The 23,184-nt window shown below is 41.0% G+C and overlaps 1 protein-coding gene across 1 annotated transcript; it reads left to right on the forward strand.

The window, feature by feature from the left end:
- Positions 1 to 622: 622 nt before the first annotated feature.
- meis2b (Meis homeobox 2b) lies at positions 623 to 23,163 on the forward strand. Its single transcript, XM_034195669.1, has 13 exons — positions 623 to 1,025; positions 1,317 to 1,549; positions 2,132 to 2,273; positions 2,570 to 2,620; positions 2,898 to 2,948; positions 3,079 to 3,225; positions 7,223 to 7,337; positions 14,210 to 14,349; positions 17,388 to 17,464; positions 18,342 to 18,400; positions 18,632 to 18,721; positions 18,927 to 19,023; positions 22,375 to 23,163. The coding sequence occupies exons 1-12, from the start codon at positions 1,014 to 1,016 to the stop codon at positions 18,983 to 18,985; spliced, it is 1,176 nt and encodes a 391-aa protein (XP_034051560.1). The 5' UTR covers positions 623 to 1,013; the 3' UTR covers positions 18,986 to 19,023; positions 22,375 to 23,163.
- The last annotated feature ends 21 nt before the right edge of the window (positions 23,164 to 23,184 follow it).

A 23,184-nucleotide genomic window follows, 5' to 3' on the forward strand; every position in this document is an offset into this window, starting at 1 on the left:
TATTAAAAACTTGAAAAATATTCCTCTAAGGTACATTTAGAACAGATCAAAAATGTGCGATTAATTTGCGATTAATCGCGATTAACTATGGACAATCATGCGATTAATCGCGATTAACTATTTTAATCGACTGACAGCCCTAGTTTAAACATGTTTTCATAAGGGATCAATGTTCTTCTTGTTCTTGTTCTTCCTTTTATATTTTTACTTTAACTCAATTTTTTTTGTTCATATCTTTATTTATTTGTTATCTTTTTTATTGAGTTTCTTTAATTCCTTGTGATTTTATTTGTATTTTCTTATGAAACATTCTGACTTAACTTCTCATGTTTATAAATATATCTTAATTTGTTGGTCTTTTTATTACACATTACTCCTTATGTTTCACAATCTATTATTCTCAAATGACGTCACAAAACCCAGGTTCCACCGGGATGAATACAATATTTTGATTCCCTGATTAATCCTATCAACATGTATTTGTCCTATACAGAATCAATACCTTCGTCCGGGTTTATTTTGAAAGTAATGACCGGAAGTCCCCCTTTAAAGACACAGTAACTTGTCAGCGACTGGTTGCGCCCACCCTTCTCCTCCACGCTCCGTCATCAGCGTGTCCTGCAGATCAGCGCGGGCTATAAGCAGCTCCCTCTCCAAGCCGCGGACAGAGAGCGTGTCGCACAGAGACATGGACACGAGAGCGCACTGATCAGAGGACTGAGCCGCGGACCGCCAGCATTCCTGTGACAGAGACAACTGATGCTCGGAACTAACATCAAACACACCTGACAGATTAGCTCTGATCCTCCCGTTGAAGGACCAGGGCAGCAGCGTGCCACTTTACCAGTGCGCCTTTTGGCACTCGTGACGCGAGGACAAATGCTGTTTGTGATCACTTTGCTTTGATTTCAAGCGTTATTGATTTTCTACAGAACAGGACAGGATTATAACTCCCGCTTGGATTTTAAAAGTCATCTATTTCATCAACACCAAACTTTTCTGATCGTCTGGAGATGGCGCAAAGGGTAAATCCTATATTGATGCATTTTTATTTTGTCAAATGTTTTGAACATGGGCATCGTTTAATGTATAGTTTATGCACTCACTAATGACGTGCAGACAAGATAGAGTGTGAGCAAACAAAGCTCCTTAAGCAAGTGGTTCACCCTATAGCCTACTCATATTTTCATGAAACCCAAATGCAATGCCTTTAACGATTTAATACACACATTTAATAATATAATGATCCACGCTTTTACCGTTGTTATTGTTTTACCTCTTCGGTCACATAATGTCATCTCCAACTCTCACCCCAGTACGATGAGCTGGCTCACTACGGAGGCGCCATGGATGGAGTCGGGGTCCCGGCCTCCATGTACGGAGACCCGCACGCCCCTCGCCCGCTGCCCCAGGTCCACCACCTGAACCACGGGCCACCCCCCCACCCAACCCAGCACTACGGAGCCCACGCGCCGCACAACATCATGCCCAGCAGCATGGGCAGCGCCGTGAATGACGCACTGAAGAGAGACAAGGACCAAATCTACGGGTATGGACACATTATTATTATTTATATTTTATTATTATTATTATTATTATTATTACTATTTATATTATTTATTGTTATTATTATTGTATGTGTTTATTTTTTATTATGAGAGGAACTGAACAATTGCACATGTTGGATTTATATAATTAAATAGGCACAGCGACTAATTTCACATAATAGAAAGCCAAACATTCCGCGTCAACATTTTAGTTTTTCCCTTATATTTAAGTAATTTTGTTTTCATTAAAATGAATTGTCAAATACTTTTCTTTCCTGTTGTAATTATATCATTATTTTCACTGCATAAAACGAGACAAAATGCCAATAGTGGCATACACAAACTCTAATATCTGAAGAGGTTGTTTGCATTGGAAACAGATGAGATCATCTCCCGTATCAGCGGTGCATTTCTCCTCTTGAATTAAGAAGGAATACATACATATTTGTTTCAGTTTGCAAAGCGGTGTTCTATTGTTAAACCCAGTTTAATGTGAGCTGTTATCTGCGCAGCTTTGTTGTACAGTAGGCGATAGTTCAGGCCTAACAATGGCTGCAGACTAACGGCCTGTGTTTCTGCTGCAGACACCCTCTGTTCCCGCTGCTGGCTCTGGTGTTCGAGAAGTGCGAGCTGGCGACCTGCACGCCCCGAGAGCCGGGGGTCGCGGGGGGGGACGTGTGCTCCTCCGACTCCTTCAATGAAGACATAGCTGTGTTTGCAAAACAGGTATAGGAGACGACACTTATAGGTGCCAATTGCGCAAATACGCAAGAAACACCTCCAAATTATTTATTTACATCATATTTCATTTACTTGTATATGGACTCTTCTTGCACTATTTCTATTTATTTATATTTACTTGCACATCTCAAAACATTGTCTTGCACTATTTTATCTATTTTTCATCTACACTGTAGCTAATGTGCAAATGACAATAAAGCCTTGAAAATGATGGTGAATCTAAAAAGTAAATCAGTATAAAAGACACCAACTGACGCATTTTATTTATTTATTTTCTTCAGATCCGCGCAGAGAAACCTTTATTCTCTTCGAATCCAGAGCTGGATAACTTGGTGAGCATTTCCTTTTCTTTCTTTCTTTCTTTCACATTTCATCCTCCTGTTTTCTATGTGTTGCTCTGGACTTCACAGACTGGCTCAAGGCAACCTCATCATATCTTAATTTGCCTACAGGTTTTTAAAACCAAATCATATTTACATTATGCTGGTATTGCACACACTCATAAGTATTGTGGCACCCCAGGCACCTCTCTAATAGCATTTCTCATTGTGTTATCATCTCATTTTCTGCTGGAGTTTGATTTAAAAAAATGTTTCCTTATTTTTTCAGATGATTCAAGCAATTCAAGTCTTACGGTTTCATCTCCTGGAATTAGAGAAGGTATACAGGCTATTAGCTAAGCTTTATAAATGAAAATAGTGCCATATTTAATCATATCATTGCATATATAATATTGAATGGTCCTGATGCTCAGACTGTGAGAATCTAAATGAAACACTGGATTTTGCAGGTGCATGAGCTCTGCGATAACTTCTGCCACCGGTACATCAGCTGCCTGAAAGGCAAGATGCCCATCGACCTGGTCATAGAGGACCGGGACGTCTGCAAGTCTGACTTTGACGACCTCTCCGGGTCCTCCACCAACCTCGCAGAACATGTGAGTCAACCTGCCTGCCCAGAATTCATAAAAAGTGTCAGCCTACATCACTGCGCTCTCTCTTAGCAGGTCTTGAGAAGCAGTAGCTGCAGGAGGATTATTTGTTTTGCATAGGGCCTTCTTCTGATCGTAAAGTGGTCCTTACTAAAATGTTATCATGACTACTTGTGAGCAATTTGGGGATGCTTTGCCACATTGAATACTATTCTGCTTTAACTCGCTTAAATCACATACTGGAAGGTTTAAATGCTCCAGGCCTCAAAGAAAGATTCAGATTCTACAAATTGTGAAAAGTCCCTGTTTTGGTGCAAGAAGACATTGCTTCATGTTAGGAGGTCATAAAGCAAAAGGCTTGAGACTCGCTGTAGACCAATGCATTTCTCAACTAGAGCATTTCCTTCTGCCTTTTTATTTTTGAATCTCCTGAAGCATCTATTTTTAGAATTAAATATTTACCCTTAGACCAAAAGGTATTTTAACTTATTACAATATCTGATCATTGTAATGAAACAGGGTGCAGTTGTTGGGTTGGGTGGTCTTGGTGGCTTTAATGAAACCAAGCCTTGTTGTTCTTGGTTTACTGTTTGATGGCCTGTCAGTGCTGTGCAGAGCCTTAGCCGAAGATCTCAGCTCTGTTCAAAAGAATCATAATATGGACAGTTGAGATTTATTTTTTTCACGATTATTTTGGGCCAGTTTAGCCTTAAGCTGGATTCAAACCTGTGTCCGTCACAGCAGGGGCTGAGCCACATGGGAACAGTACAGATGTGGTTTGAATCCTATTTTAATGAGGTGTTGCAACTTTATTTATCTATTGATTTATAAGGTAGACACAATCGACGACGATGATGATGATGATGATGATGATGATGATGATGATGATGATGATGATGATGATGATGATGATGATGATGATGATGATGATGATGATGGTGGTGATGATGATGATGATGATGATGATGTTGATGATGATGATTGTTGTATATATAGCACAAAGTGCAGCTGCAAGTGCTGTGTTTGCTGTTGGGCTTCAGTCTCCTCTCAGCCAATAGGATTATTATAGCGACAGTGCGGGGGCTCTTTGTCAGGCGGCCCCCCCGCTGTGGGCTTTACACAGTCCTTCCTACTTTTGGCACCTGTGTTCGAAGAAACAAATTCAGATGTTGAAGTGATTGTGAGTTACAGTGTAGCATCAGCAGTGTTGGACACAATGCTATAACTCAGACTGAAAACTGCAAACTTTATATTTGAATGTTTCATGTCGGATAGCGGTTCTAGTATCATTCCCTTTTGATTTGAAGGGAAATTCCACCATAGATGATAGACTGTAATCTGAGCTCTGGTTCTACAGTTTTGAATGGAGTAATGTGTTTTTTGTATTCAGGATGGGGATAATAAGTGTAAAACTTGAAAAAAGCTATATTTTCAGTAAAATGAATGTCAAGGCTACTTACAGATCTCTTGAAAATAGAATAAAAAACACTTTGGTTCAAGAGAATTATGAAACCTAGCGCTATATTACGTGCCAGAAACGAGGCTATAAAACCCTGGCTTAAAGGCTGTTTTAGTTGGACTTTTTTGAATTTAGCAAGATACAAAATATAGTCTGGAGCTTTAGTGGAAGCGTCAGCATGGACTTTGGTTATTTCATCAACATACATTTTCTTTGTTCTTGAGAATGCATCAAGCAGCCACACAGTGCACATGTTTTACGTGTGCGTGTGTGTGTGGCCTAGCATTACTATACTTGTGGGGACCTAAATCTGTTTACACAGTCACGTGTGGGGACTCGCCTCCCTTGGAGGTCTCCATGAGGGGAATCATTCATTTTAGGGTGAAGACTTGGTTAGGTTTAGGGTAAGGGTAAGGGTTAGGCATGTGTTGGTTATGGTTAAGGTTAGGATAAGTCTCCAGGAAATGCATGTAAGTCAATGTAATGTCCCCTGAAGTGATGTATACATGGTGTGTGTGTGTGTGTGAGTGTGTGTATGTTTGTGTGTGTGTGTGTGTGTGTGTGTGTGTGTGTGTGTGTGTGTGTGTGTGTGTGTGTGTGTGTGTGTGTGTGTGTGTGTGTGTGTGTGTGTGTGTGTGTGTGTGTGTGTGTGTGTGTGAGGACACCAGTTGATGTGACAGGACACTCCTGCTGTATTGCCTTCCTCCTAACGGCTGTTGCATAATGGGTGTGCCGCCGCTCTCCTCTGGGTACGAAGACATGCACATGCATCTGTGTAACGTACATGCATGCTAACGTTAAGTGTACCACGATCTGCTAATCATTCACAAGGGCTAAAGCAGCGTGTTTCAGTTTACAAGTATGTTTGTGTGTAAAACCGACATTTGATCATACGTTTGATGGCCTGGCCAGGTTCTGTCCTTTGTCACTGTAAAGGCTCATTTGGCCTGAAAGACCTGATTGTTCACTTTTTCATCCCAGCAAAAAAATCCCAATTGAAACATTTACTCTATTGAGTCTGCAAATGTCATTTCCTCAAATCAGAAGTCCAGCAGTAAGTTTGTGTAAGTAAGAAACTAATTGAGGGCGTAATTATTTTTTAGAAAACAACAGAATCATAAGAAACTGCACTGTGTACAAAGTTAGTTTATATTGGTATTATAAAATAAATACACCTGACAGATGAAATGATTATTAATTCAACACTTTTTTGGCCTGTGTTTCAATATTTGAAATATATACATTTCAACCATGTCCTGGTTACAAAAAATATGGGTACCACTTTACAATAAGACTACCCTTATAAAGGATTCATAAAGGGTTTATAATTAGGTTATGAATTAGGTTGTAAACACTTTATTAATCATTAAGAACAGTATAAACCAGTTATAACATAGTTTTCATACATGGCAGATTAATAATGGTTAAATCCCACCCAGTTTGAGTCGTGATTTTGCTCAAAAAACATACCTCTAATCACAATATTTGCCATGTTTGGAAAAAAAGATAAAGCTTGTGAATACTATTATTAGTACATTTACTATCTCTAGTTTGCTGATGTCTTTACAGAGAGTTTCCTGGATAACAAAGAGAGGACATTTGCCACTGTATAGTTAACACAAGCATACATCTTTGGTAGAATTATCTTCATTTGTGAATGAATCTTATACACATTCAGATCCTGGCAGTACACTACTTTCCATTTCTGTTAATTGGATTTTAACAGATGGGGTGTTGAGAAATAAGACCTTCATTAGCTTGATAAACGTGGAAACACATGGCGCCTCTTTGAGTAGCTGTGTGTACTTAGGAGTTGTAATTATTGGGTGGCTGGGTAAGAAAAGAGGGGCCATCATTGAGAGGCCTCGTTCACACTGCGCCATTGTCCCCGCGCTTCTTGTTGTCATCTGCCGAGCTCTTCATCTGATCACCATCCGGCAAACAGCTGACGGAGAGAGGCTGAAGAGGCAGATCTGCTGTTTGGTTTGGGCTCAGCCTGTCTGAGTGGCCAGGCCCATCGGCACAATAAATACAGGATCTGTCCCGACTCAGGTCACAGACACATCCAGACTCAGAAGGGTGCACATGCTGCAGGTTTACCACTCCATCCTCTAAAGACTTGCTGATTCTCTTTCGGAAACTACATTTGAAGCTCATTTTGCAACAGAATGGTAATGTCTTCGATTTTTGACAATTTCCTTCACTGAACAAACACATGTCACATAACTGTATTAGGTTAGTTGAAAGGAATAATATTAAGTTGAACTTACATTATTTGTATGTATACTTAATATTATTGCTTTCAACTAACCTAATACAGTTATGTGACATTTGTTGACATAATACATTTAATTGAAGTCAACATTTCTGTTTCTTCAGTCCATGCTAATCAAGCAGCTGTCTTTGTGTCTTTGGGAAACTGCATAATGGACCTCATACTGGACCCTAATGGACCTTCCCCATCTTTTTCCCCCTGTCCTCTCTTCTTCTCCCCTGTTTCCTTATCTCCTGTCCCCTGGTGTGCGGACCTCTTCCTGACCTCAGAACCCAGCGTCCTGGAGAGACATGGATGACGCCCACTCCACGCCCTCTGTGGGCACCCCGGGTCCGTCCAGCGGGGGACACGTCTCTCAGAGCGGGGACAACACCAGTGAACTCGGTAAGAGCCTCCTGCGTCCTCTTTCATATCAAAGCTTTGACTTTCCTGTGACCTCTCTCTGAGACTGGGGGGGATCCTTTTCAAGAAAGGTCATGCACTCATTTAACTTAATCACTTTATCTTGATTGCATTGATAGACACAGATCATCTGAAGCCAGGCAGGGATTTAGTCTTACTGTAACCCTGACATGCGTCAATCTGCAGCTGAAAGAAGTCGCTGATAAATGTCTTCCTGTTTGCTGAAAACTGCAGTTGCCTCAGGAAATGACTAAGCATTTTGTTTTTCAAAGGAAGCTGTGTATCTGTGAGCCATTTGATTATACATGTCTATCTCCTGTATACCAATAGGCACCAGAGTGCTACAGGTGTGAGAAAGTAAAGAAGTATCAAGATAACTTCTACCAATCAGGACAGAAAGGCATTTATATATTTGTATGCAAGGTTAGGAGTCCAAGCAGCATTGTATCATATAGGAATACATTTACATTGTAAATACCAATGCCTTCGTAAAAACCGGTAAAAAACCGTAATTTTAGATTCATTGCTTTCAAATGTGATTACTTTTTACAGCAACAAACGGAAAAAAATGCACAAAAGATTCTCTACTCTCCCTAAAGTGTAATCCTGGTAATTCTTCTAAATTGTTTCTACAGAACATTTATTTGGTCATGATTGATTTATCACACCTCTTATTCTGAAACCTCTGCTACAGGCTTGATTACGAAACAATCTCGGAACAAACACACTGTTGGTTTTGTCTTTTTTAATGGGATTTGTTGACAGTAACAACATGATTTATACTTTGATGTAATAAAAACATCAACAGGTCATTCATGTTGATTTTAACATGCAATTGTGGCTACAATTGCATGGTCTCAATTACAGGTCAGTTAGCGCTGATGAAGAGACGTCAGCTGGTATTATCTGCCACTGTCCCTGGGATAGCATTCAGCCCGCTCCTTCTTGTGTCGCCCGGGTGTTCCTGCGCTTAATGTGATTTCTGATGTGCTAATTGAGGCTATAAGGGTTTTATGGCTTGTTTTTGTTTTTCTCCCCTTTGGGCGCAGTAAAAATAGAATGGACTTTAAAGCAACTTTCCACCCTGTGCCCATCAGGCATCAAGGAGCAGAGCATTGCAGAGAACAATAGGAGGATGCTTTGCAAGACAAGAGAAACTCAGGATTAAGAGACATCAGAAAGGGATCTTTTGAAATTGATCCAACCTTCCCAACTCAATTCAAGTCACCCTCAGAATTTGACATGTTAGTTTTGGTAAATCTTAATCCAACTATTCAGTTTCCAGGATGTGTATGTTGAGGCGAGCTGAGAAAGGCCACAGGGTGAATAGCTTCTTTCCTTTAGGCTTCTTTTAAACAACAGAGGGGGAAAACCCAAGGTCCCTGCCCTTTTGACCTGCGGGAGAATGCATAGGGGATGGGAGTGCAGAATGCCCCCTGAAGGGATGTAAGGACAGAGTACTTTATGTATGAGGAACAAAGGGAGAGAAGAAGGCAGAATGATCAGAGCTGTGGTTGCTGCTCCAGGATCTGCTGCATGCTACCTGCTGCTTCTCCCCGGGCCTCTCTGCCTTGTTTCCAGTCTATTCTCATGCCGGGGAAACACACACACACACACACACACACACACACACACACACACACACACACACACACACACACACACACACACACACACACACACACACACACACACACACACACACACACACACACACACACACCCTGAAAGGCCCAAAAAGGACAGTTACAGTAGAGGCGTGAGGTGCTAATCTCATTTGGAGCAGGTAGATGGCCTCTATTGAGTTGTAAGATAGAGGTCATCTGGAGATCATCACATGTTTAGGGGAGTTTGATGCTTTGAATAAATCTGAAGCAGAGTAGTTTATTAACTCCTGAGGAAGTTGGGTTTTGTGACAGTTGCTCCATGTTAGAATGAAATAAATAAAATGGAATACAAATATTTAAATATAATGAAATGTAAGATAGGAAGTTACAGTAAAGCATTGACATTTTCAAGAAATTGCATTCATATTAGGGCTTAAACATTTGGAGAAACAAACTAATAGCGATTATTTTTGAATGATGTTGCAATACTATTTAGTAAGTAGTTACTATCATAGTTTTATATTACATGATTGCGGTTTGATCTTTAATAACATCTGTACCAAACACAAATACATGCCAGGATATCTCCGCAGCTCCACATACTTTATTCAAAAAGGCTATTTAAACATTAAGCCTTTTGACAAATGCTTACTGTGAGTTGAATATTGCACTATTCCATATTGCTATTTCGATCTAATCTGATTCATTGTGCAGCCCTAATGCATATGGCACCAAACTGCAATAAAACAAATCGGATCCAATTGAATTGCCAGTGCAAGAAATAGTGTGCCGTTGTGTAAATTCGAAGAAGTTGGATAGTCGTCATGCTTCACGTGGGCCATCACAAACAACAGAGTGACATCATGATCACGATGTCCTCAAAATGCTTCATCCAAAATCATTATTAAAGTTACATATGTAATGTCACTCCAACAGAGCACAGGAAGTCATTGTTGAGTTTGTTCTAGTGGCATGTTAGTAATGCTTCCATGGTCTGATGCAACCTTTTAAAAGCCACTGTCATTAGGGAACACTTCAGTGGTGGTGATGTGGCTCCCAGCCCGGCTAACCACAAGTAGAGGATCCTCCATGTGTTGCTGGTGGTTTGGGCTGAGGCTCCTCTGAAGCTCACAGGTTTTGGTTGTTGCCTTGTAAGCTGTGTGATATGCAGAGAGGGCTCTCTTTGGTAGCTCAACCCCCAGGGTGACGGCTGTTGACCACAGCAAAAGGGGGCAGAGCTCTTCAAGGAATGTGTGGAAGGGGGAGAACAGGGGGGGGGCTGGAGATGTCCATCACAAAGACCCAAATAAAACAAAAGGCAGTGGGAGTGACTCGGAAATATCCTGCACATTCGCGTTGAGAAATGAGATGTGAGGAACAGGATGTGTTGCATCTTTTTGTCACATCCAGAGCCGCGGTCAGGGGCAGGAATGTGGGGAGGTGGAGGTGCTGACATGCCGATGACATCACAGCTCCACTGACACCGCGGGCTAATGTCTCTTTAGCATCTGTCATGCTGTGGATGTCAGAAATGTTTCAAAAGGGAGCGAAGAGAAAGGGATGAATGCTGGGTGTAAAGGGAAAGAAATGTGCACATTGTTGTGAATGCTCCCACAGAAAACAAAGGATAAATAGCTGTATTTGATGTACTTACAGTCTGATGTCTGATAGGCTTGTTTGGTCTTCACCATTATTTGAGGCTATCTTTTTAGTATATTTTTAGCGATATGTATTGTTTTAACCCCAATGCATTGGATGGGGATGGAATTTCATTTGTGCAGGGTTAGGGTTTTCAATGCCGTCAATATCACATACGTACTTCTGTGTTAGGGTTAGGGTTAGGTTAGGGTGTATCCTAACAGATTCAAGTCATCTGTTAGGATACAGATTCAAGTAATTTGTCTATTTTAACCAATCCTTTCAAACCAAATTATAAATGTTTTGTTACATAAAAAAACTAAACAGGGAGTCAGTTTTTCTCCAAAGAATCAAATTCATGACCTGTCGTCCGCTGTACAATTCTTGTGTATGCCCAAATTAGATTTTCCCATATATTTACATAAATCCTTGTCTTTATGATCCTTGCCCAATAATGCCCTTAAATGTGATACATCTCTAAATGACAAATGCAAATAGATTCAATTTGTATTGGATTTATAAATTAAATATGCCAGCATCATCAGCTTGCTTCTTATCGTCATGTTTCTCAAACAGAGGATTCCTCCTGTCTTGGAACCCTTCCAGACTGCTCCATTCAGAGCTGTGTATCATGTCTAATAAGGGGAGGAGCCCCGAGGTGTCACTGATGATGGATCATGCCCCGCTGAGCTCATTAGACAGGCTGTGCTGGCTTTGCATCACTGATGCAGCGGAGAGCCGCAATCAGTTCGGCTAGCCGCTCCGCACTCCGTCTTACGGACGCTTCATCCACCGATACCTCAGCCAGCACCAACAGAGCACAGAGTGAAGAGGAGACGAGAGAGGAAATAAAACCGTTTCAAATGTCAAGAGTATGCAACACATTCATCCCTGCATGTGCATTCATAGATTTTCATTTTCTTGAACATTTGAAAAAGAAACATCAATTGAAGACACACATACTATGTAATAAATAGCTTACTAAAAGATACAAAAATATATATTATAGTCTCTTTATGTATCAGAATGAGAATACTTTTCGTGACAGTTGTTCCATTTTGGAATACATTTATTTATTTTTTATATTTATTATACAATTCATCATAAAAGGTATTTATGTAAAATAAGAACTTAAATGAGAATACAAATAAGAATTTAAATAAGAATAGCATGCACTAAAAATAGAATGAAACAAAGATATTTATAGTATTGCACTACAACAGGTATATTACAATATTTACAGCAGTGTATTGGTATCAATAAATGCTAAATTGCACAGTTTAAAGAGTCTGATGGTGAAGTCAGACCTGTACATCATCATCAGCCCCTAGGCAAAGATTTTACATAGCTCAAAAAGCCACAATGTTTAATTGAGTAAGAGATTCTTTATCGAAATGAACCATTCTTTGTCACATGTAGCAAAATGAAGACGTAGATTTCTGTAGTGTTTATAATATCAAATGGCAAAAAAAGGAAACAAATATTAACACTGAGATGGAATGCTCTAGACTAGAAAATAGGTATATGAGCAGCAGAGGCTGGAAGAGTAGGAAGACCCTTCATATCTTGAGGTGCTGTTTTTGTGTGCGTGTTTTCTTCATAGCCCCGGGGCAATACTCCAGCCATCCCTGCGGTAATGCCCTCCATCTCCCCCCCTTCACCTACTGTGCAGACACTGGCAGGCATGGTGGAGTGGGAGGTGGGGGTGGGGGGGTTTCGAGAGAGAAGAGGGGGGCAGGGGAGAAGGGGGGGGCATGGGACACTTGCACGGGTGTATGACTTTGAGACTGCACCGTCACACACTGGTTAGATTGGCCGAGTTGCCGGGGAACAGTCAGTAGCGATTAGTGTAGCGGAGGATCTGCCCTGCGGCTCTCCCCTCTCTGGAGCAGAAGAAAGAGGGATGAAGAGAGGAGAGGAGGTGGACCAGGGTGGGGTGTCGAGGGTGGGGGTTGGAGGGGAGGACAGCGTGCCTTCCTCAGATATAATTAGGCTGAGCAAGTTCTGTTTCATCTTCTCTTTCTTTCTTTCTTTTTTTCTTTCCATCCATTACTTTTGATGATCCTTTGTGTAACCATGAACTTTGTCTTTGTGTGATCAAGATGAACAAAGACTATACTAGTAGGCCTATAGTTCAATTTAGAATGCAAGTGGTCTTTTACTCTTGAACTAGAGATGCTAGCTAGAATCATGCTAGATGCTAACTGATTATCTCGTGAATTTTATGAAAAAGGTTTTGAAAAAAAGTGTGGTGGTTAATTCAATTTAAAAGTATTGATATGTCAATCACGTTTGACATAGTGTTTAAACTAATATCTACATTGTAAAGTTGCTATCTTTGTGAGTTGCAATGTCTATGTTTCTCTACATTGATCTAGCTCGGTCAATGTTAATGCTAGCTAGCTTGATCTAAGTCAACAGGGAAGTGTTTACGAAGTTGACATCCCTATTGTTGATCTCTAACTTACCTAAGGGAACATTTTCCCAGAAAGACTATCCACAGGCAAGAAGAGGTGGAGGACAGAACACACTAGGGGACAGAGGAACTGTAAACCCTGTACCCTGTCCGGGACTTCAAGCTGGTTACCATCGGTCAAAACTCCCACAACCCCCAGAGCCCACGACCCTAGAACTCATCCTTTTTAATGTCAATATTCATTAGCTGAAATATTTATGCATGAATATGGCTCATATAGGCGCGTTTGATTGATGCATCTCCAAAAACAAAAAGACATGCTAGGGCAAATCTTAAGAAAAGTAGGGTTCCTGTCCCGCCTCGGGGGAGGAGTCTCTCAGATGCATTATTCACATGCCCTCCAGGCAAGCTTTCAAGGCTTCTCTGCCTCGAGGGCAAGAAAAATAACCACCACTGTTAAAAGTAAATCATCTCGGCTGATGCACAATTAATGGTGGAGAGGGAGCGGGAGCGGAGTGCCCCGTGTTGCGAGAGGGAGAGAGTTAGCTTGCAGGGGCGGAAATCTGAGTTTAAAGGAAGCCTCGATCTGGCTGAAATCAAACAGGGATGCTGCTAATGGCAGGATCCGCAGCCCGGGATGAAATCCAAAACTGATGTTGTCAGTCTGGGGTCGGGGCGGGGGGGCAATACACACATGGGAACCCACCCCCCACTCTATTCTGCCTTAGTAACTCAAATGAACGCCTTGTTTCTGATATCAAATAGCACAAGGTTTGATGCTTTTGTCTTAGTATTTCATCACAGGCTTTGTTTGTCCTTCCTTTTAAGGTAATGATTATTTTTGTTTCAAACAAAGGCCACGTAAAAATATCAGTACATAGCACTGAGTCAGACTGCACTTTGAACGTTCATTATTTCATGTCAGGCGCACAGCTCCCGCAGTCATTACCTCATGTCAAACGCGTGGCTCAGATTGAATTAATAGCTCAGGGTTTTATTGAGCTCCCACACTACAAACTCCTCTTCATTATCCGATGGCCGGGGAGTCAAGAAGAGGTGAGAGGAAGAATCTTGTGCTGCCGTGCAATCTTCCTCTGCCCTTTTCTCAGCACGCTTTTTGTGGAGGAGGATGAAGGCGACAGGGCCAAATGAAAGCTTCCTCATAATGGGACTCCTCTTCTCTCTGATCACAGGAGACGCCCTCGACAACAGCCTGGCATCTCCGGGCACGGGAGACGAGGATGACCAGGACAAGAAGCGGCAGAAGAAACGAGGCATCTTCCCCAAAGTAGCAACAAATATAATGAGAGCATGGCTCTTCCAGCACCTTACGGTAAGGGAATGTACCCCAGTCCCTTGTGTAAATCACTCTCCTATACAAGCTACATATAGCTATCGCCTCTTAGAAATGTCAACAACATTTTGTATCTGAATTGGTTCAACTAAATGCTAGAAATGTTGTCTAGACTTAGCATCTCCATCAGCCAAGAATAAGCCAAGGTTGGATTTCGTGAAGGCATCTTGAATCGCATAATCTTGTAATAGAACAAAGACAAATTTACGACCAAAGGTCCTTTGAGGAATACCGGTCCACGGTTTGAACAGAAATCAACATCAGAAGCCTTTAATTCAGTAGATGAGGGGAGCAAGACGCAAAGAGGGGAGCGTTACCCTTTATCCAAAGTCCAAAAGATACAACCGTCACGGCCCCATCAGTGTTCTATCTGTCCCGCTTTTAGATGTGTTATAACCCCTCAGTTGTTTAGTTGGTAAAAGGCCCATACAGGTCCTGTACTCGGAGTAATCCTTTCCTTTCCAAAACCCACCTTTAGATTTTCCAGATGAAAAAGGGGGATAATTGAATTATCCCCTCTCTGTTCCCCATTCCCTTTCAGGCCTAATTTGTTAAGCACAAGTGTTTGCCATGGCAGGATGTGTCTATGAAAAGTGTGCAAGGGGACTTTGGCCCCTGAAAGGCCCATTGCAACACCCAAGCGATCAAGCATTCATCAGTCGTTGAGGGTGTGAAAAGAGCGGGATTATGTTTTGTCAGACGTTGCAGTGTGAGGCCCGCAGTTGGACGGCCGTTGGGGGCTGTTTCTGTCCACCTTTAGCCGTAGCCTCCTGCCTTTGTTGTCCATTCTGAAGACCCTTAAAAGATCCCCTTCTGAGGAAGCTATAGAGAAAGCAGCTGTGAAAGGTTTCGATTCATTATATTATTCATTACCGGCCCATTAGCCTGGTCGTAACTGTTGGTTTCCATGCAACCCTGCATTTATCCACATTAAAGGATTGATGCCAAAGAGTTTGGGGAGCAAACCTGGGATCCACTCGAGGTCACAAGTGTGGTATCAAAGTCAGCAGAAACGTCATTGTTTTCTCAATTCAGATAAAATATGTAATTGGTTGTTTTTCTGTAACAGTCATGCATCTAGAACATGGAGGAAATACCAGATTTGTGTTGGATGTCGCTCAGTTGATTAAACACGATTAAATGTTTTGTTACTGGTTTTACCATCAAATGTCAGACCAGGTCTCTGGCGGCATCTTGAGAAAAAATGTTGCCAAATTTTGATTGTAGTATGTATTATTTTCCTAGCAGCATTATGTTGTATGTTAGGTAAAGTACAAGCGCTCATGAGGTTTCAGGTTTGACACCTGTGTGTGTGTGTGTGTGTGTGTGTGTGTGTGTGTGTGTGTGTGTGTGTGTGTGTGTGTGTGTGTGTGTGTGTGTGTGTGTGTGTGTGTGTGTGTGTGTGTGTGTGTGTGTGTGTGTGTGTGTGTGTGTGTGTGTGTGTGGGTGTGGGTGGGTGTGGGTGTGTGTGTGGTCAGTGGAAGGTAACACAATCAATTGACTACAACCGAGTTTTTTTAAGGACAAACACCTGACCAGTTGTGTTCATCAACGACAGCTGGAAGACAGTGTTTTATATTGAACATGTGCTGCCATTTAAACAGACCCTGTTGTTATTGTGTATAAATGTGAGTCATCCATCCTGATACATCAGAGATCTGAGTGTGGCTCGAGAAGGATACAGAATGACCAGAAACGTCTGCATTTGCAGCTGTTGTGCTTACTGACATGTCATCAACATGTGACAGGATGAGATCAATGAGCGCCCAGTGTGTTAGGAGTTGGTGTAGGACTAAGAACTACTGTAGCTTTCATTATCTTCTTGCTTTTTAACTTTTAAGGCTCAGAATATACAGTAGGTTTGATGTTCAATGATAAACGAGCAACATATGAAAGAATTACAAAGTCATTATTAAAGACTGAAGATCTAAAGCTCAGTTTTAGGAAAGTAATAGTGTGTCTTTAAATGTTTTAGGGAATATTTTCTTTCCGTTGTTTGGACCTCTGACTTGAGGGAGGAGTTTCAAGTAATCTGTCTCCTGACTGTCAGCTGCTGAGCTTGGGGCAATTTTTTGATTTGCTCCAGAATACACTCTCATCACATTATGCGTGTGTTTATATCTAACATTAGTGTGTAAGCACATTTGTGTGTCTATTTGTGCACCTTTTCTTGCTTTTGTTATATGCATTTGTGTGCTTTGGCGTGTATGAATGCGCGATAATGAGTGTCGGCATATGCAAGTGTATTGATATATGTCTGTATGTGTTGTGTGTGTGTGCACTTAGCCTGAAAGGCGGTTTAAAAATGAAGTGCTTGGAAGCTCATCCTTCACCGATGACCACAGGAGGCGGCTGCTGGCCTGACAGCAGCAGAATGGGGACTGGCCCACGACCCTACTCCCAGTACAGGGATCACCTCTGTCTACCATCTGCCGCCCTCCTCCCACTGCCTACACACACACACACACACACACACACACACACACACACACACACACACACACACACACACACACACACACACACACACACACACACACACACACACACACACACACACACACACACACACACACACGCACACTCCCACATAGAGCCAGAAGCCATGGGATCAGGGCCGGAGGACAGGGACATGAAGCCGGGCGGGGAGGGGTTGGAGGGCGACAGGGGGCCTAACCTTATCGGGGCCCCGAACAAAAGCCACCATTGTGCCTCTTTATATCCCACCCGATCGTTTGTCAAGCAATGTCAAATAATGTCAAATACTGTCACACAATGGCACGCGCTTTTTGCATGAAGTGTTCGGGGGGCCAAACAGTGCCCAGCGTCTGTTTCTCCAGAGCCAAATTGTGAACTTCAGGAGTACCTGTGCACGAAACAGACTGGTACAGAATAATACCGTTCTTCCTGAGTGGGAGTATTCACACCTGGATGAATGCAAGCCACATCCACATTGGTTGATGGAGACGTTTGTTGATTTTCAATTATTAAAAGTTCTATATGTGTGTCCCCCACAGCACCCGTACCCCTCAGAGGAACAGAAAAAGCAGCTAGCACAAGACACAGGCCTCACCATCCTTCAAGTGAACAACTGGTAAATCCATATACAACTTGAGATGATATTTTTTTGCCGCTCTAATCCTTTGTTAAAATCTACCAAAGAGTTTGCTTTTTAAGTCTATCAGCTCTTTTACACTACTGAAGGCAACCACTGGCTTCAGTAAAGACTCTCTCCAAAACAGATCCCAGCATGCACCCTGCCTCCTGTCTGTTGGTGACTGTATCGATGGCATAACATTGGCAAAGCAGTTAGCCTCATCACAGCCTAAGGCTATAAGGCTTAACCCAAAATCAATACATTTTTTAGGGGAGCACTTTCTCCTAATGCCCCAGATTATGTCAATAGGAATGAAGTCGATTACTACTCATATCCCTGGAGACACACAGTGGGGTCTAGTTCTTCAAATGCTGCCCGATAAAATGTACAGTTTTTGTAAACGCCAGATATTCCTTTTACAATAAGACCAATATCCGACAAAGCAGGGTGTGCCAAAAAGAACAAAAGGGACTGTTAAAATATTTGATGTGATCGAATGTGAAACTTATTTTTAATGTCTTATTTTCAGAACTATTAGATGGTTCAGCTGATCTTTACTGATGATCTGATTCCTTCAACAAAAGCCGTACATAGAGAGTTTAAGGCTGTAATATGGGTACTGTTATATCTCAGAGTGTACTTACGTTGGGCCCCTAATCAATTAAACTTGTAATTATCACCAAAAATATATTCTTTGGTAACAGGGTTATGACATATTAGCAAAGTGAATTGGTGGGATACTGTAAAGACCCAGAACCCTTAAGCTAACAGTATTTAATCATGTGCGTTCCAAATGTAGGTATGCTGACTTTTTTGTTTCCACCTGAGACTCTTTCACCTGTTCAGCATAGTTATACTGTTTTTCTTTTCACAGGTTTATCAACGCAAGGAGGAGAATAGTCCAACCTATGATCGACCAGTCCAACAGAACAGGTAAAGATGCAGTCCATCAAGTGTTGTAAAATGTGTATTTGTGTACTGAGTTGTCTTAATGATATAATGTTGAATCCACTGCAGCTACAGAGTGGCTACTAGAGTTAATATAGAATGATACAAGAGATAATTATAATAATATGAACTTTGGAGTATGGATAGTATGAAGGAGGCGGTACAGAAAGTGGAGGAGGCTTTGCTCACTCTACAGTCTTGCTTCTCCTCTCACAGTGAGTCAGGGTAACGCCTACAGTCCAGATGGCCAGCCAATGGGAGGCTTTGTTCTTGATGGGCAGCAGCACATGGGTCTAAGACCTGGAGGTAAGCAATCGCTCGTACATGCATCAAACTGTCAAAGGCAACATCTATTATCTTCTGCTTATGGTCAGCCTGGTTACAAACTATAATGAATAAATGCATTAGAACCAATGATAAAGGTAGTATACTGTTACAGCTGAATAATGGCCTCAACAGAGTTCTGAGTAGTCCGTCATCTTGTTGCTTTTGTTTCAACTCCTCATTCCAGGGCCGATAGGTGGCATGGGTATGAACATGGGCATGGATGGACAGTGGCACTACATGTAAATCCACTCCACTGAGGCACGCCTGAAAAACAGGGTGAAGTGAGTACTCCATCTCTGGCTTCATTTGTAGCAAAAGGACCAATTTCACTATCACTCACTTGTCCACTGCATTCATATTGCATTCATACTTTGACTCCAATGCAACCACTAATGGATTAATTATCTCCCCACTAGAATAAAGTGGTGGAGGAATGAGTCCTAAAACCCGGAGAAAGATCTAGCCTTTTAGCACTTCCTGCTCCCTCGTCTTGAAGTCAACTGTGTTTAGGACGTGTTTTTGGTTAGACTCCTGAAATAAGTTCTAGGGTTAAGATTTTTTTCTACAACATAAAATATGTCAGTAAATACCCCACTGGTAAATGTATGAAGCTTTTATGTGTCATAAAAACAGCTGTTGCTAATTAAGTAAATAAGACAACTAAACGTCATCACGCCGAACATTAGCCACCATTAGTTTGTTTATGGCCAAACATTAGCTTCTAACTTCTGGGGATTGCATTTACGCTTTGAAAAAGATAAAAAAAGATTGTTAATAAGTGGAGATTATCCGGCTTTTCAGCAATATCCTGAAATCTAATGGAAAATTACCATTGCTTTTTGTTGAGGGGGCTTTGCGATGCTAAATTCTTGATGGGCCTACACAAATACAGTATGTCCTCACTGCACCATATTAAGTCCTGACTAGCAAATCGAAGAATAATTAAGATTATTATACCTGGCCTATAAACAGATTCTGTATCAAAGTGGGGGGGAACTATCTGTAAAGATAGAAAAACCCTGTGTGGGAATCACATTCCTCTTCATCACTCACACCACTTCATTTTTTCTCCATCACTCTATCTTCTTCTTCCTCCATTTTATTTCCTCCATCTCTTCTCCCCTGGCAATCTGATTAAGAATCGGGGTACTTTTCCTCCTCCACCCCCTGTTCCTCCAGCCACTATCAGCTCCTCACCTCTGCTGACAGTTCTCAAATCAAGACGTATCGCCTGCCGGAGGCACCCGAGCACAGAGAATTTTATTTAACACCCACTCTCCACTGCTCAATGAGCCACGCTGTAATGACACTTACCTTGATTAATAGAGCTCTTTATATGTAAATAGGGGCTGCTTTTGCTTCATTCTTTTTTTCACTGGGGCCAATTTTCGCCAACACAGCCCCCTGTCCCCTGTCTGATAATCCCCCCAGCTTTGCTAATGAAGTTCAAAGAGCAGATTGTGACGCTTCATTTAGAAAAAAAAAATAGATCTGCATAGAGACATCAGGCTGAATAAATGCTGCCTATATATTTTGGAGAGTATTTAATCTAATTATTTCTCATTGAATGATCATTGAGTTACAGTAATAGCTCAGTAGAGACGGATGTTTTTGCTCCCCCTAATTTGATCTGTGGCGAGAGCGTATGCTGACTGCGGCAGTAAATCTCCCCAGGACTGCAGGAAGCCGTGTTTGGAGAAATATGAGGGTTTTCCATGCACGATAAAGCCCGAGCCATAACATTTAACCATTATGGAATACATGACTGGAGCTGCACTATTTTACTCTCCTCTCTGCTGCACATCGCACAATACAGCTGACTCCACCATATGCTTTTCATCTGCTGCTCATCTCAAGTGTATGTGTTTTAGAGAGAATAGCTAGAAAAGCACATTTCAAAAGCAATATGATAGAGGAGGAATGGGGCACAGATGTTTGTATTATATTAATATTAAGAAAATGTTTTATTGTCAGACAAAATGTAACCAAGAATGTACATCATCATTTTGAAGAGAATGTAGAATGCAATGGTTTTCAAAAAAGTAAATGTATATGGTAATCTAATCCTTTAAGTATCTTATAATGGCATTGGTTGTGAACTCACATGTATATTAGCCCTCCCATTGTCTTCGTTCCCCCCTTACTTTGGTGTTCGTGGTCAAATGTGACCGGTCCTGTTTTAACTGCTATTACATTAACACAAAAAACATTAATCATCACCACATTTAATTTAACACCCTTTCAAACTGTACATATTGCATCAGACTACTGGTATACATGAACAACTGCAGTAAATATACAAAGAATAGACACTGAACATGTATTGTGTGTGCCAGGTGTGATCCATGTGGGGGGATGGGCACATAAGAGCGGGACAAGTGTCAAATTGTGTGTGTGTGTGTGTGTGTGTGTGTGTGTGTGTGTGTGTGTGTGTGTGTGTGTGTGTGTGTGTGTGTGTGTGTGTGTGTGTGTGTGTGTGTGTGTGTGTGTGTGTGTGTGTGTGTGTGTGTGTGTGTGACCGGGAACACCATGGTGTTACAAAGTTGACTAAATCATCCAAAATGCAATGAAAGTGTGATCAGAAATTGTATATGTTCAAATGTCTACAGTGAAGGATATCATAAAGCCTTAATGCAATCGAATGTAAAACAAAAAAGTTATGATTGATGAAAGTAGTAAATCGGTCAGATTTGACCCGAAGACAACAGGAGGGTTAAGCAAACAATTCGACCCTGATGATCAGTTCACATCTTAATTATCTAGAGACAAAAGATGTTGCTTAGAACTGCTATTCTGTGTGTATTGTGAGCAGCACTATTCAAGAGGAAGATACTGTAGATGTGTAATATAGTTGTGTGATTTAAGAGGTAAAGAAGTAACCCATTTTCTTATGGATGACTGAACAGTCTCAGGTTTACAAAACCCTGAAATACTCTATATGCACAATTTAAATATGTAAATGTTTTGATTATGTATTTTATTGTAATAAGTGTGTCTCCAAAGCACCGAATAAAATGCAACATGCAATAGGTTCAGGTGAAAATACATTCAGCTTTTACATTAACCTTGAGAAAATATATTATAATAATAACTCTTTGTTTAAACTGGGTATAAACCGGAATCTTCTTTATTACAAAAATACTATTGTGTCATTCATAATTGCCAAACACATAAATAATGTGTTTGGCAATTATGAATGACACAATATTATTTTTATGTTTAACAAAAGAGTGGATTTCGGATAGTTGAGAAAGACCAAAGATCCACTAATTATTACTGTACAATATAATATTTGTATCTGGTCATTTTATTGTATTTCTTTATTTATATATCTTTATTCATGTGTTTGTTCTTACTTTACCTCATTATTTTTGTAATTATTTTCAATATATTTGTAATTACTTCATTTAATTTCAAACCTTTATTTATCCAGATTGTCCCTTGAGATTATAGATCTCTTTTTCAAGGGAGACCTGCAGAATAATAAAATGAAGGATCTGTCTCAAAACCAAATGTTCCTCTGGATAAATAAAGTATTCTGATTGTTTTGGAAATATTAGTTATTTATTAAATGTAGTGTATGGGTGTTTCTGTTTGTACCGTGCTAACCTCCCCCCTCTGTCCGGTTTCAGGCCTCCATGGTGGGCTCAGGGATCTTCTTCCGCCGGGCTGTGGAGCTCATACCGGAGCTGCCTCTGCACGTCAACCCCACCTGACCTACACCTCCCCCCACCTCCACCTTAACCTGCACGGTGCTTGTGCAGAGGATCACCATGGAAATGCCAAACCTGCGCACGAGGCCGCCCACAAACTTTGACTTTCCCCCTGAACTGGGGGGCTTTTACGGGACAAGAGAAAGGACTTCAGTGAAGCAGTGTGACACATCTCCATTCCCTTTTAAATTATTTATTTATTTTTCTACAACGGCGGACCACGGGGACTTTTCTTTCTCTTTTTCCTATTTTTTAGGTAAAGCTTTATCCCTAAATAGCCTACCCCTTCCAAATAAACATTGTACATAGAAACACACCTCTCCTTTAAAGGACAAAACACAAAAAACACTGTGAATATCTTTTTTTTAAATATGAGTATTCGGTGAGAGTTTTAATTGTTGTGCTGTATAGTTGTGTGTTTATTTGGCTGTTTCCATCCATGTTTGCGCTTGTGATCACTAGTGAGCTTTCACCAATGACATGTTGTTTTTTATTCTAACATCAATTAGGATTTTTAAAGGAAGTCATCTCTGTTTCCGTGCACTGCATCTCTTTCTTCTGTTTAATTCTCCTTGTGTTCTTATACATTTAAAAAGACTTTCTGAGGAAACATGGAATTTCCTTTTTTTTTAAATAGTTTTTAGCACCAAAACACAGAAGAAGTCTGCACTAAAAACCAAAATAAAGACTCAATTGAGGAAGACAAAACACAGCCTGATTTAATGGCGG

Source organism: Gymnodraco acuticeps, unplaced genomic scaffold (genome assembly GCF_902827175.1).
Source record: "Gymnodraco acuticeps unplaced genomic scaffold, fGymAcu1.1, whole genome shotgun sequence".
NCBI lineage: Eukaryota > Metazoa > Chordata > Actinopteri > Perciformes > Bathydraconidae > Gymnodraco > Gymnodraco acuticeps.